General features: G+C 50.6%; 1 protein-coding gene across 1 annotated transcript in view; it reads left to right on the forward strand.

Annotated features, from left to right (window-relative positions):
* Nucleotides 1–11,110, forward strand: part of AKAP12 (A-kinase anchoring protein 12) — a 94,857-nt gene extending 83,747 nt beyond the window's left edge. The window contains exons 3-4 of the mRNA XM_040965464.1: nucleotides 3,096–7,917; nucleotides 10,101–11,110. Coding sequence (XP_040821398.1) covers nucleotides 3,096–7,917; nucleotides 10,101–10,104 — 4,826 coding nt within the window. The 3' untranslated portion in view covers nucleotides 10,105–11,110. The remainder of the gene's footprint in view (nucleotides 1–3,095; nucleotides 7,918–10,100) is intronic.
* Nucleotides 11,111–12,313: the final 1,203 nt, after the last annotated feature.

The raw sequence follows: 12,313 nt of genomic DNA on the forward strand, positions 1-12,313 counted from the left end.
TTCCAGCTCCCTGCCTGTGGCCTGGGAAAGCAGCAGAGGACGGCCCAAAGCTTTGGGACCCTGCACCCGCGTGGGAGACCCGGAAGAGGCTCCTGGCTTCGGATCAGCATAGTATCGGCCCGTTGCGGCTCACTTGGGGAGTGAATCATCGGACGGAAGATCTTCCTCTCTGTCTCTCCTCTCTGTATATCCGCCTTTCCAATAAAAAATAATAAAAATAAATCTTAAAAAAAAAAAAAACATCATCCTGGGAAGAACCCAGATGGCAGAACAGGGGTAAGGGCACATTTAAACAGATGGGAAAACATTAGCCAGTGTGAAGCAGAGAGGGTACATTCCAGGAAATAGGAGAGGATTAGCGTGACAGCAGAGGGGCACCTGGACACTGACAGACACAGGAAAGCAGCGACGACACCAGGGTGTGGTGTTGAATGACTGACACCCCAGCAGCACCCAGCGAGTAGAGATCTGAACTGCACCAGCAGCCCTATGGAGTTGTATCATAAAATGATAATATAATAATAATAAATAAAATAAAAACATCATGCTGTGCCCACGCAGTAGCCTAATGGCTAAAGTCCTCATCTTGCACACCAGGGATCCCATATGGACGCTGGTTCATGTCCTGGTGGACCCACTTCCCATCTAGCTCTCTGCCTGTGGCCTGGGAAAGCAGTCGAGGATGGCTCAAAGCTTTGGGACCTTGCACCCACGTGGGAGACCTGGAGAAGGTCCTGGCTCCTGGCTTCGAATTGGCTCAACTCTGGCCGTTGTGGCCACTTGGGGAGTGAACCAGCAGATGAAAGATCTTCCTCTCTGTCTCTCCTCCTTTTTGTACATCTGACTTTCCAATTAAAAAAAAAGTCTGCAGAAAGATTTTATATTTTTTTTTATAATTGGGAATTTTAATAGTACATAGAAATTTTAAAGAAATCCTCATATTTACCTCTACCCCAGAAATCCTTACATATATGTTTGTCACAGTGCTGGCCTAAATATGAACAAATGGAAAACTGAAGCATTCTCACTTCAGGAGATGGTACATACTTTCAGACTGATGCTGGAGCAGGTGTTATGGCAGGAAAATCCACTGCATGGGATGGCCACAATCCACATTGGAAAGCTGATGCAAATCCTGGCTCCTCCACTTCTCACCCAGCTTCCTGCTAATGTGTCTACTGGGCAGGCAGCTAAGGATGGCTTGAATACACGAGTCTGAGTCCTTGAGACTCATATGGGACACAGTTTCTGACTTCATCCTGGACCAGCCCTGGCTGCTCCACTTCGTATGCAGTTCCCTGCTTACGGTCTGGGAAAGCTGTGCAGGATGGTCCGAAGCCTTGGGCTCCTGCCATCCATGTGGGAGACCTGGAGGAAGCTCCTGTCTCCTGGCTTAGGATCAGCCCAGCCCAGCCATTGTGGCCACTTGAGGAATGAACTCGAGAAGGGAAGATCTCTCTTTCTTCCCTCATCCCCTATAAACTCTACCTTTCAAATAAAACAAATCTTTGAAAATAAATGGCTGCGGACCCGGTGTGATAGTGTAGTGGTTAAAGTCCTCGCCTTGCACACACCGGGATCCCATATGGATACCAGTTCTAATCCCGGCAGCCCCTCTTCCCATCCAGCTCCCTGCTTGTGACCTAGGAAAGCAGTTGAGTATGGCCCAAAGATTTGGGACCCTGCACCCATGTGGGAGACCGGGAAGAAGTTCCTGGCTCCTAACTTTGGATTGACTCAGCTCCAGCCGTTGCGGATGCTTGGGGAGTAAATCATCGGATGGAAGATCTCCCTTTCTATCTCTTCTCCTCTCTATATATCTGACTTTCCAATAAAAATAAATAAATCTTAAAAAAAAAATGGCTGCACAAAACTTACCTTCTCACCAGCGGTGTGTAAGACTTGCCCTTCTCCAATCCTCACCAGCATTTGTTGCTCTGTCTTTTGGATAATAACTGTTCTGACAGGTGAGGTGGGTTTGCTTTTACAGACAGAAGGAGAGACAGATACAGAAAGATCCTCCACCCACTGATTCATTCCCCAAGTGGCTGCAATGCCTGGAGCTGAGCCAATCCGAAGCTAGGAGCCAGGAACTTCTTCCAGGTCTCCCCGGTGGGTGTAGGTTCCCGAGGCTTTGGGCTGTCCTGCACACCCTTCCCAGACCGTAAACAGGGTGCTGGATGGGGAATGGAGCAGCTGAGACGGGAACTAGTGCCTATGTGAGATTCTGGTGCTTGGCGGTGGAGGGTTAGAGAGTTGAGCCATCGCACCAGCCCTGAAGCGGTTTTGCTTTTCATTTCCCTCAAGGAAATGGTAAGCACCTCCTGTGTGGCACCACAAAATGTTCCTCACGCTTTGTCCAAGGTGCTCTGACATTAGATTTGCGTTAGTATTTAGCTTAAACCTCTAACAGTACTTCCCATATCCCAAATTTCATAGAGTCTGCGTGGAAATTTGAGGTGTGGCGTGTGATTCCATTTTACCTTTTATTTTTTTTAAAGATCTATTTATTTTTATTTTACCTTACAACAGAAGGTAGGCTGTCTGCTGGACCATGCTTAGTGAAGCCTGCCTACTTAGGTGTAACTAATTGTGAACTTGTATTTGAAAGGCAGAGAGAAACAGGGATCTTTCCTGTGCAGGTGACACCCAGGGCCAGGCCAGTTAGAAGCTGGCATCCTAAACTCTCTACAGCTCTCTCATTTGAATAACAGGGAGCTTGGTTGCCCAGGGGCTCTCACTGTTGCTTCCCAGGTACACACAAGCTGATATTGGAATCGGAATTTGAGCTAGGATGCAAACTCGGGCATTCTGATATGGAATACAGGTGGTGTGTGTGTGTGTGCACGCGCGCCAGGCACACCTCATGTTTTGCTGGTTCAGTTTGTGTGCGTTCTCTTTGACAGGGATCAGAGCCGTCAGAGCAGTGCCTTTGAACCCGAAAGGTGCAGATACCACTAATCTATTGATCCGCAAACATCTGTAGGACCCTTCCCTGATATTAGCTGCAGTCTTAATTGGCCATGTTTTAAAACATTCCATTTTCTTGAGTTGTAATCTTTTCCCCCCCGCTTCTCTCACCCTCTCATTAACAGTTGGACAGCGAGAGTCTGAAAATGTGAGCGAGAAAGACTCAGCTAAAGACATGGCTGCCGTCTCTGAGGCTGTGGAGGAAGTCAGCAGGCAGGGGCAGGAGGGCGTGCCGGAAGTCATCCCACACGTCGCTTCTTCAGAGAGCAACTTAGAAGAGCTGGCACCACCTACCGAGGCCCAAAGTAACGACGTGGGATTTAAGAAGGTGTTCAAGTTTGTCGGCTTCAAATTCACCGTCAAGAAGGATAAGACCGACAAGACTGACGCCGTCCAGCTGCTCACTGTCAAGAAAGAAGAAGGCGACGGAACCGGAGGCTCCATCGGGGCAGGTGACCACCAGGAGCCCAGCTGCGAGTCTGGGGAGGCGACATGCAAAGAGGGTGAACTCCAGCAGCCCACGGAGAAGCCGGAAGACAGCCAGGTGCCGGAGCAGAGCGACGCGGCGCAGCCTCCTCCCGAGGCCGGCCAGGCAGCCGAGGAGGACAAAGAGCAAGGAGAGGAAAAGCAAGAGAAGGACGCCAGCAAGTCCCCGGAGTCCCCCACCAGCCCCGTGGCCGGTGAAACCGCGTCGCCCTTCAGAAAGTTCTTCACCCAAGGCTGGGCCGGCTGGCGCAAGAAGACCAGCTTCCGGAAGCCCAAGGAGGATGAGGCGGATGCTGCCGAGAAGAGAAAGGAGCAAGAGGCGGAGAGAAGCGAGGCCGAGGGGAGCGGCCTGCCTCCTGGAGGCCCAGACGAGAGGCCCGCGGCCTCGGAGCCCGCCCCGGCCGGCAGCGCGGCGGAGGCCCGGCTCTCGGCCGACTACGAGAAGGTGGAGCTGCCCTTGGACGAGCAGGTCGATGGGGCCGCGGCAGAGCGGGCCGCCCCGCTGGCCACAGAAGTGTTCGACGACAAGGAGGAAGGCCCGCAGGAAGTCGTGGCCGAGGTTCACGTCGGGTCCGCGGCGGCCCAGCAGAGCGGGCAGCCTGAGCCCCCCGAGGCCGCAGAGCCCGCCCCGGCTCCAGATGCGGGGTCTCAGCCGGCTGAGCCCGCCCAGGAGCCGGCCACGGGCACCGACGTGTGCCCTCCTGACGGAGACCAGCCGCCGCCACCACCAGAACCGAGTCCTGAGGACAAAGCGCCCTCAAAGCCATCCGAAGGCATCCTCAGCGAGGCGGACGTGCTGGCCTCGCAGGAGAAGGCCAAGGCTCAAGGAAGCCCCTTGAAGAAGCTCTTCAGCAGCACTGGCTTAAAGAAGCTCTCTGGAAAGAAGCAGAAAGGCAAGCGGGGAGGTGACGAGGAGGCCGGCGACCAGGGTCAGGCTCCGGCCGACTCCCCCGACAGCGCCGACGAGCAGCGCGGGGAGAGCTCGGCTTCCTCGCCCGACGAGCCCGAGGAGGTCATCCGCGTGGAGAAAGGCCCAGCAGAAGGGCACCAGGAGGGGGACGCGGAAGAAGGAGCCGCTTCCGACGGCGAGAAGAAGAGAGAAGGGGTCACCCCGTGGGCCTCGTTCAAAAAGATGGTGACGCCCAAGAAACGCGTCCGGAGGCTCTCCGAGAGCGACAAAGAAGACGAGCTAGACAAGGTCAAAAGCGCCACCTTGTCCTCCACGGAAAGCGCGGCCTCCGAGCTGCAAGAAGAAGTCAGAGGAAGCGCAGAAGAGCCGAAAGTGGAAGAGCCGAAGCGCAAGGTGGACACCTCGGTGTCTTGGGAGGCGTTGATTTGCGTGGGATCATCCAAGAAAAGAGCCAGAAAGGCGTCATCTTCCGACGAGGAAGGGGTGCCCCGAACGACGGGCGGAGACGGCCAGAGGGCAGAAGAGGCGGGCAAAGAAGCAGGGTCAGAGGCCATCCCTGCCGGTTCGCAAGAACGTGACCAAGCGGCCGGAAGCTCCTCGCCGGAGCCAGCTGGGAGCCCGACCGAGGGCGAGGGCGTCTCCACCTGGGAGTCCTTCAAGAGGTTGGTCACTGCCAGGAAGAAATCAAAGTCAAAGCTAGAAGAGAAAAACGAGGACTCTGCTCTCGAGCACTCGGCTTCCGATGCTGAACCCGGGAAAGAAGAATCTTGGGTTTCCATTAAGAAACTTATTCCTGGACGCAGAAAGAAAAGGCCAGACGGAAAACATGAACAAGCCACTGCCGAAGATGCAGGGCCGGCAGATGCTACTGCGGAAGATGACCCTGACGTGCCAGCCGTGGTGCCCTTGGCCGAGTACGATGCTGTGGAGAGAGAGAAAATGGAAGCACAGACGAGCCTGGCAGAGCCCGAGCCCGAGCCTGCAGAGCCCGGGAAGAGCCTGGTGCACACAGTGGCCGTCACCAGCGTGGAAGAGCGGTCTCCTTCTTGGATCTCCACTTCGGTGACAGGGCCCCTCGAACCGGCCGAAGAGGAAGCCGCAGCACCCGCAGCAGAGGGGTTGGAGACAAAAGTCACCAAAGAAGAAGGCCCCGAGGCTCCCGAAGCTATGCCAGAGAGCCCAGCTGCCCATGACGACACTGTTGTTGGCACCAAGGAATTAACTCCTGGAGCCATGGAAACCACCGAGATGCCTGCTGCCGAGGAAGCCACCGAAGCATCCGGTGCTGAAGAGACCACCGAGATGGTGTCGGCAGTGTCCCAACTGACCGACTCTCCTGACACCACAGAGGAAGCCACCCCTGTTCAGGAGGTCGAAGGGGTGGCACTGGACGTTGAAGACCAACAGAGGCGGACTCACGCAGTCCTACAGGCAGCTGCAGAAAAAGTGAGAGAGGAATCAGGGCTGCTGGACACCAGTGCGCCTCAGGACACGGTGCTGACCTTGCAGAAAGTAGCATCCAAAATTCTAGAGAAGGTAGAGGAAGCAGAGGAGGATTCTGCAGAGGTGGAGTTGAAGACAGAGGTGCGTGCAGAGCCAGAAGGACACCCACAAGGAACTGAAGAGCTCACGGTGCAGACCAGCCCCGAGAGCTCTGAGGAAAGTCCTGGAGTCACAGAGAGTGTAGGATCCAGTGAGCCATTCAGCACTTGTCAAGCTGAAGCGATAGCTGAGGAAAAACTCCAGGAAATTGCAATGGAGCAGGCTGTTCCCCGTGACTCCCCCGAAACCTTTACAGACAGTGAGACCGACGGAAGCACCCCCGTGGCAGAACCAGAAGCTCCAGATGCCACAGGGCAGGTCCACGTCATGGAACTCCCCGAGCTCACACCTGGCACCCAGTCGGAGGTGGCAGAAGCAGAGGCGGAGCCTGTACAGAAAGAGAGACCTCCAACACCACCTGCGCTTGAGTCCCAGGAAGAAAATAAGGAAACAGCAGAAGTTGCCAAGCATTCAGAGGAAAAAATCTCAGTGGAAACTGTGCCCGTTCAGTCCTGGACTGAGGTAACACAAGATGTCGGCCAGTTTGCTGATGAAATCAAAGGCAAAGGAGGTGAGGTGCCTGCGGAGACAGACATAGCAGCCGGGCAGGAAGAGACCCCAGAAGTTGCCGTCCAAGAGGAAGTAGTCAAAGGAGCAGGATGTCCAAAAGATGATGAGAGTCACCTGTGGGCTCATGCCAGTACAGAGGAGAGGGAGGTGGAAGTTGAAGCAGAAAGTGAGAAAAGTGGAGGAGAGCGCACATCTGCAGGATGCAGCAAGCAGCTGGTTCAAGCAAGTGATGCCGCTGTCACTGACGAGGAGAAAGAAGTAAGCTCAGGGGAAAGCCCTGCTTGCCTGGAGCAAGAGGAGGCGGAGTGTGTTGAAGTTCAAGTTCAAAGCTCTGAGGCCTCTTTACAAACTCTTGTAGCTGCAGCAGTGGAGGAGAAGGTTGTAGAAGAAACCATCAAGATTTTAGAAACAGGGGAGACTTTGGTGTCTGCAGGTGCACATTTTGAACTAGAAGAGAAGTCCTCTGGACAAGATGACTTGATGGCTGAGCCAGGGGAAGGTGCCGTGTCCACTGCACCTGAGGTTCAGACAGGGTCTGTGACAGTGACAGCAGGTGCTGCTGCTGAAGTCGATGTAAGTTCTGAGCCAGAAGAAGACAAGAGCGCATCACAGAAGTGGACGTTGGAGGAAGCCGGGCAGCAGGTGACCTGTGAAGATGTCAGAGTGAGTGTACCACGAGAGGAAGAGACGAAGGCTGAAAACGAGATTTTGGAACTTGAGACTGAGAGCAGTAAACTTGTCCAGAACATCATTCAGACAGCTGTGGACCAGTTCATACACACTGAAGACACGGCCGCTGAAACGTCGGCAGCTGACCTACAGGCACAGGTGCACCTGATGACAGCTATTAGCCAGGCAACTGGACAGAAACCAGAGAAGGAAGACCACGACAGTCAGGTGTGCACACAGGAAGAGGCACTTGTTCTTGAAGCCACAAAGGAGACAGAGCTCACCTTGGGAGGACAGGTGCCCGAGGAACCCTCCAGAGAAAGCAATGAAGTCTCAGAGACCACCCTGGCTGGTGAGGTAGAAAATTCCAGTGTCAGTGGCCAGCAGCCTGAAGAGGTGATTCCCGCATCCAAGGAGGAGGAGGAGGGTAGCATCCTTGCACCATCTGTGCCAGGAGACGATGGCTGTGCTGTGTTAACAGAAAGAACAGAGGAGTCACGACTCGAACCCAAACAAGTTGAGAAAAGTGATGCTGTTGAAGATCCAGAGAACCAGATCTCAGTCCTGGCACATGAAGATGCCACAGGAGACTTAACCAAAGAGTCCCTAGATACAAATGGACCAAAACTAAAAGAGACCCAAGATGCCCCGCACGTAGAAGATCCGGAAGGAAGAGCGTACAGCGACTCAGACCAGGAGATCAAGACCCAGAGGCAGGAGACGCAGAAACCAGAGAGCAAGCCTGAACCTGCAGAATCCCAGGACGCCGTGTGAGTATGCTTCCTTTGCTCCTGAAACCATCAGTTCGGTAATGACTTAAGAGTCGTTAGATCACATATTTGTTATTGAGGAATTGGGAGTTCAAAAAGTGATCTTACATAGAGTCTTCGGTTGGGGAATAACTAGAGTCAGAGATCTAGGATTTTTTTTTTCTTTTTTACTCATTGAAATTTCATTAGAATTATTGATGCTATGAAAATGAGGATGTCACTTTAGCTTCACATGACTGCTTTCCAAAAAAATAAAGGGGCACATTGAGAGCAGGGGAGGGAAACTCACTTAGCTCCTTATCAACTTCTTTGTTGAGTTACACTGTTGTTTTCAAAAGTAATTAGGGGGGCTGGCACAGTAGGCTAGAGGCTAAAGTCCCTGCCTTGTACACACTGAGATTCCAAAGAGACAGCAGTCCTAATCCCAGCAGCCCTGCTTCTTATCCAGCTCCATTTATGGCCTGGGAAAGCAGTCAAGGATGACCCAGAGCCTTGGGACCCTGCGCCCACGTGGGAGAGACCCAGAAAAGCTCATGCTCCTTACTTCGGGAGTGAATCAACGAACGGAAGATCTCCTCCCTGTCTCCTCTCCTTAGATCTGACTTTCCAATAAAAATAAATGTTCAGCTTTCTGGAGGGAAAAAAATTGAATTTTATCATCAGAATTATAAACAAGTATATATTTTTTTAATTTTCCAGTGCGTATTGGTGAGCCTATGTGTTGCTACAGGTACTAGTTCTTTGATAGCATTGCATAAAATAATATGGACTTTTGTCACGTTCCTTCTTTTAAAGGTTAAGTCACGGGGCTGGTGTTGTGGCACAATGAAATAAAGCCACCCCCAGCAGCACCAGTATCCCAGATGGGCACCCGCTGGAGTCCAGGCCATTCCTGGGAGACAGTGGAAGATGGCCCAGTGCTTGGACTCCTGCCCTGAGTAGGAGATCTAAATGAAGCTCTTGGCACTGCCCTGGCTGTTTGAGCATTTATAGAATGAACCAGCAGATAACAGATTCTCCCCCTCTGTACAAATGAATGAATAATTCAAAATAATTAAGTCACACAGTTTGATTTTGGTTTTTAACATGTTTTTGTGATTGCTGAAATTTAAAAAAAATTTTTTTTTTTTAATTTGAAAGGCAGATTCTTACAGTGAGAAAAAGAGAAAAATCTTCCATCCACTGCTTCACTCCCCAAATGGTCACAACAGCTGGAGCTGAACAGATCTGGAGCTAGGAGCTTCTTTCCAGGTCTCCCACATGAGTTCAAGGACACAAATGCTAGGACCACCCCCCACCACTTTCTCAGGCCCTCAGCAGGAAGCTGGATCAGAACTGAAGCAGCCAGGACTCAAACTGGTACCCGTTTGGTACAGGTTAAGGTTTAGCCTGTTATGCCACCGTACTGCTCCCATTTATGTTTTATTTGAAATGCAGTGAGAGGTCCCAGTGCAGAGGCCTAGCGGCTAAAGTCCTCGCTTTGACAATGCCGTGATCCCATATGGGTGCCGGTTCTAATCCCGGCAGCCCCACTTCCCATACAGCTCCCTGCTTGTGGCCTGGGAAAGCAGTCGATGGCCCAAAGCCTTGGGACCCTGCGCCCATGTGGGAGACCCGGAAGAACTCCCAGAAGAGCTCCTGGCTCCTGGTTACGGATTGGCTCAGCTCCAGCTATTGTGGTTACTTGGGAAGTGAATCATCAGATGGAAGATCGTTCTTTCTGTCTTTCCTCCTCTCTCTGTATGTCTGACTTGCAAGTTAAAAAAAAAAAAAAGGCAGCAAGAGAGAGACCTCCCACCTGCTGTTTTCTTTCCTCAAATGCCAGCTTTAGCCAGATCTAAGCCAACCTAAATCGTCATGCTGGGCCTCCTGCCAGGTCGCCCACTTGGACAGCAGGGACGCAAGCACTTGAGCCATCTTCTGGTGCCATATTCTGGTGCCGTTCAATGGGAAGCTGGAATTGGAAGTAGAGTTGGAACCTGAACCCCAAGTTCTTTGAATTGGGGTGCAGGTATGCTAACACTGGTATCTTAAGTGCTGCGCCAACGCCTGACCCAGCTTGCTTGCTGTTTTCATTGCAGTTCTTGGTTGATACGGTTCACTTTCCCAGCTACCTTTTGTTGTTGTTGTTAACAAATGAGGAAGGAAAGGAGCGTGATTTACTGTGGCTCTTTCTTCCACAGCTAAGCTCGTCATGCCCTCGCGAGAGCAGACTGTGAAGACTGCTGGGAGAAGAATGAACGGAGGAGTGCTGCCGCGGCTGCTGCTGAGACCCAAGCCCAGTGCTGGAGGACGGCGAGCCGGGAGTGCAGCCCAGCCCCGTGCTCGTACAGGGAGAGCCCCCCGACAATCCTGAGGCTTCATCAGGAGCTCCAGCCATTTAACACTTCCCCTTCTCAAGGCCCTCCTATTATTTTCCCTTGATACCATATAATGTTTCTGATTTAAGGTCCTCAATTCTTAACCTGGAACTGGAGTTGGCAATACCTAGTTCTGCTTCTCAAACTGGAGTATCTTCCTTCGTGTGCGTGTGTGTCCCATGTAACCCTCCTTCTGTATCTAGTGTTTTTTTCCTACTGTTTAAGCAAGCGTGCAGGACAGTACAAGCCCTCTCTACCATCCAGTAGATAACAGGGCAGGCAGCCTTAGTGACCTTGGGAAGGTTCAAGCCTCAATCCTAATCCCTAAAAAACCAAGCTTCCTACACATAACATTCCTGATCAGCAGGCAACACAATTCTTATTTTTAAATCTACTATAGATCTATGCTTTCCTATTAGGCACAGTGGGCTAAAAATAAAAAAGCATTTTGCAACATACTGAATGTCCCATTGTTACTGTGAAATTTTTCTTCCTAACCCAGCAGTTTGGGAAGCAGTGCTGTTCAGCGGTGGATTAAACTTTGTCTTTTCTCTGAATTGTAATGGTGGTTTGTATAGATGAGTGAGCTGAATTCTGAGGCAGAGTTGGAAAATGTTTTTCGTGTTGTGAAGAACTGATAGGTTATAAGAATTGGTTTTAGAACATGCCGGGCCACATACACAGAGGGGAACAAGTCTTTATAAATGATATTTTGATAGATACTGGGTTGTGTCTGTGCCATGATTGTACCCTTCTTTAAGAACACTGTTATGTTATTATGTTCATTTGGATAAATTGTCATTTGACAACTGGTTTCAATAAAATATTTGCTTCACTTAGATTTTCTGGTTTTATTAGCTATTAGGAAGCCTGGGCGGAGTATGTTTTAGAACGGTAAGAAGCCCACAGCCATGAGATGGCAATGACAGTGATCAGATAATAACCAGATAACCCATAACTAACTTGTAGTCAACCACAGCACTTAACTTTTCACTGTTCTGAGGCTGTTAAAGCACACACGGATGTACTCAATTAAACCAGTAGTAACTTCTCAGACCAACATAGCCAGTACAATTCTACCATCTAGTAATTCTTAGAAGATTAGACAATTGTCACACAGTGCAAGGGGAAATCTGTTGCCTCTCTACTCACAGGTTTCATTTTGTCACAAGTACAACTGGCCTAGCCAACGTGCTTGAATTGTACTCAGATTTAGGAATCTGGGTTGAAAAACTTTTGTCCACCAGTTGGTCATCTGTAAAGCATGACCTTCTAGAAAGCTTATTTTTGGCAGGAAGAACATATGCTTCAGTTGTGGGTGATTTCACTGAGGTGAGTAAATGTGCCCTACATGAATAGTTGGTTCTATGAGTAAGTCATTGCACAATATTTGTCCATGGGCTGCTAGTCAGCATTCAATGCTCTTCTAGAAGTCATTCTGACATGTATCAGCCATCTATACTTCATAGCATTAAAATACCCAGATTTTTAAAATCTGATGTAATGTTTGTTTTTGGCCAACTGAGCCTCAAACAAATGCTAATGTCAGTTTTTAAAGATTAACTGAAAAATATTGGAGGTGATGTAAGTATCGTAAGGGCTTCACGTGGACTAGCTTCATCTCTGGCAGCAGTTGAGACATTTAAGATTTGTGGAGTTACGAGGCCGGGTGGTTGTGGGCACTGCAGCACCTTTGCCGTGGTGTATCGGTATGTGGATGTGATCTGGGTAGCCTCTGCACAAGCTCTCCCTCTGGGCTCAGTGTTTCTTTAGTCTATGCAACTCCAGCAGCAGCATGCCCTAGAGTTCTGTTGTATACTTCTAAAGCTGTTCATTGAAGCCTCAAGTGTCAACTGCAGCTGTTGAAGCAAGTGCCTCAATTTTGCTATTTTGAGCATCACTTGTGGAACCATGTGTCACCAAAGGCAATGCTAGACTTGTAAACTCTTCCATTTTTTGTAATCGAGGAATACGCAATGTTCCCCCACAGGTGACTCCATTTATGGTTCCCATGCGTTGCCTCCCTCTGTATGTAA

The sequence above is a fragment of the Ochotona curzoniae genome, unplaced genomic scaffold (genome assembly GCF_017591425.1).
Source record: "Ochotona curzoniae isolate NIBS_2020 unplaced genomic scaffold, NIBS_Ocur_1.0 scaffold_3890, whole genome shotgun sequence".
NCBI classification, from domain to species: Eukaryota; Metazoa; Chordata; class Mammalia; order Lagomorpha; family Ochotonidae; genus Ochotona; species Ochotona curzoniae.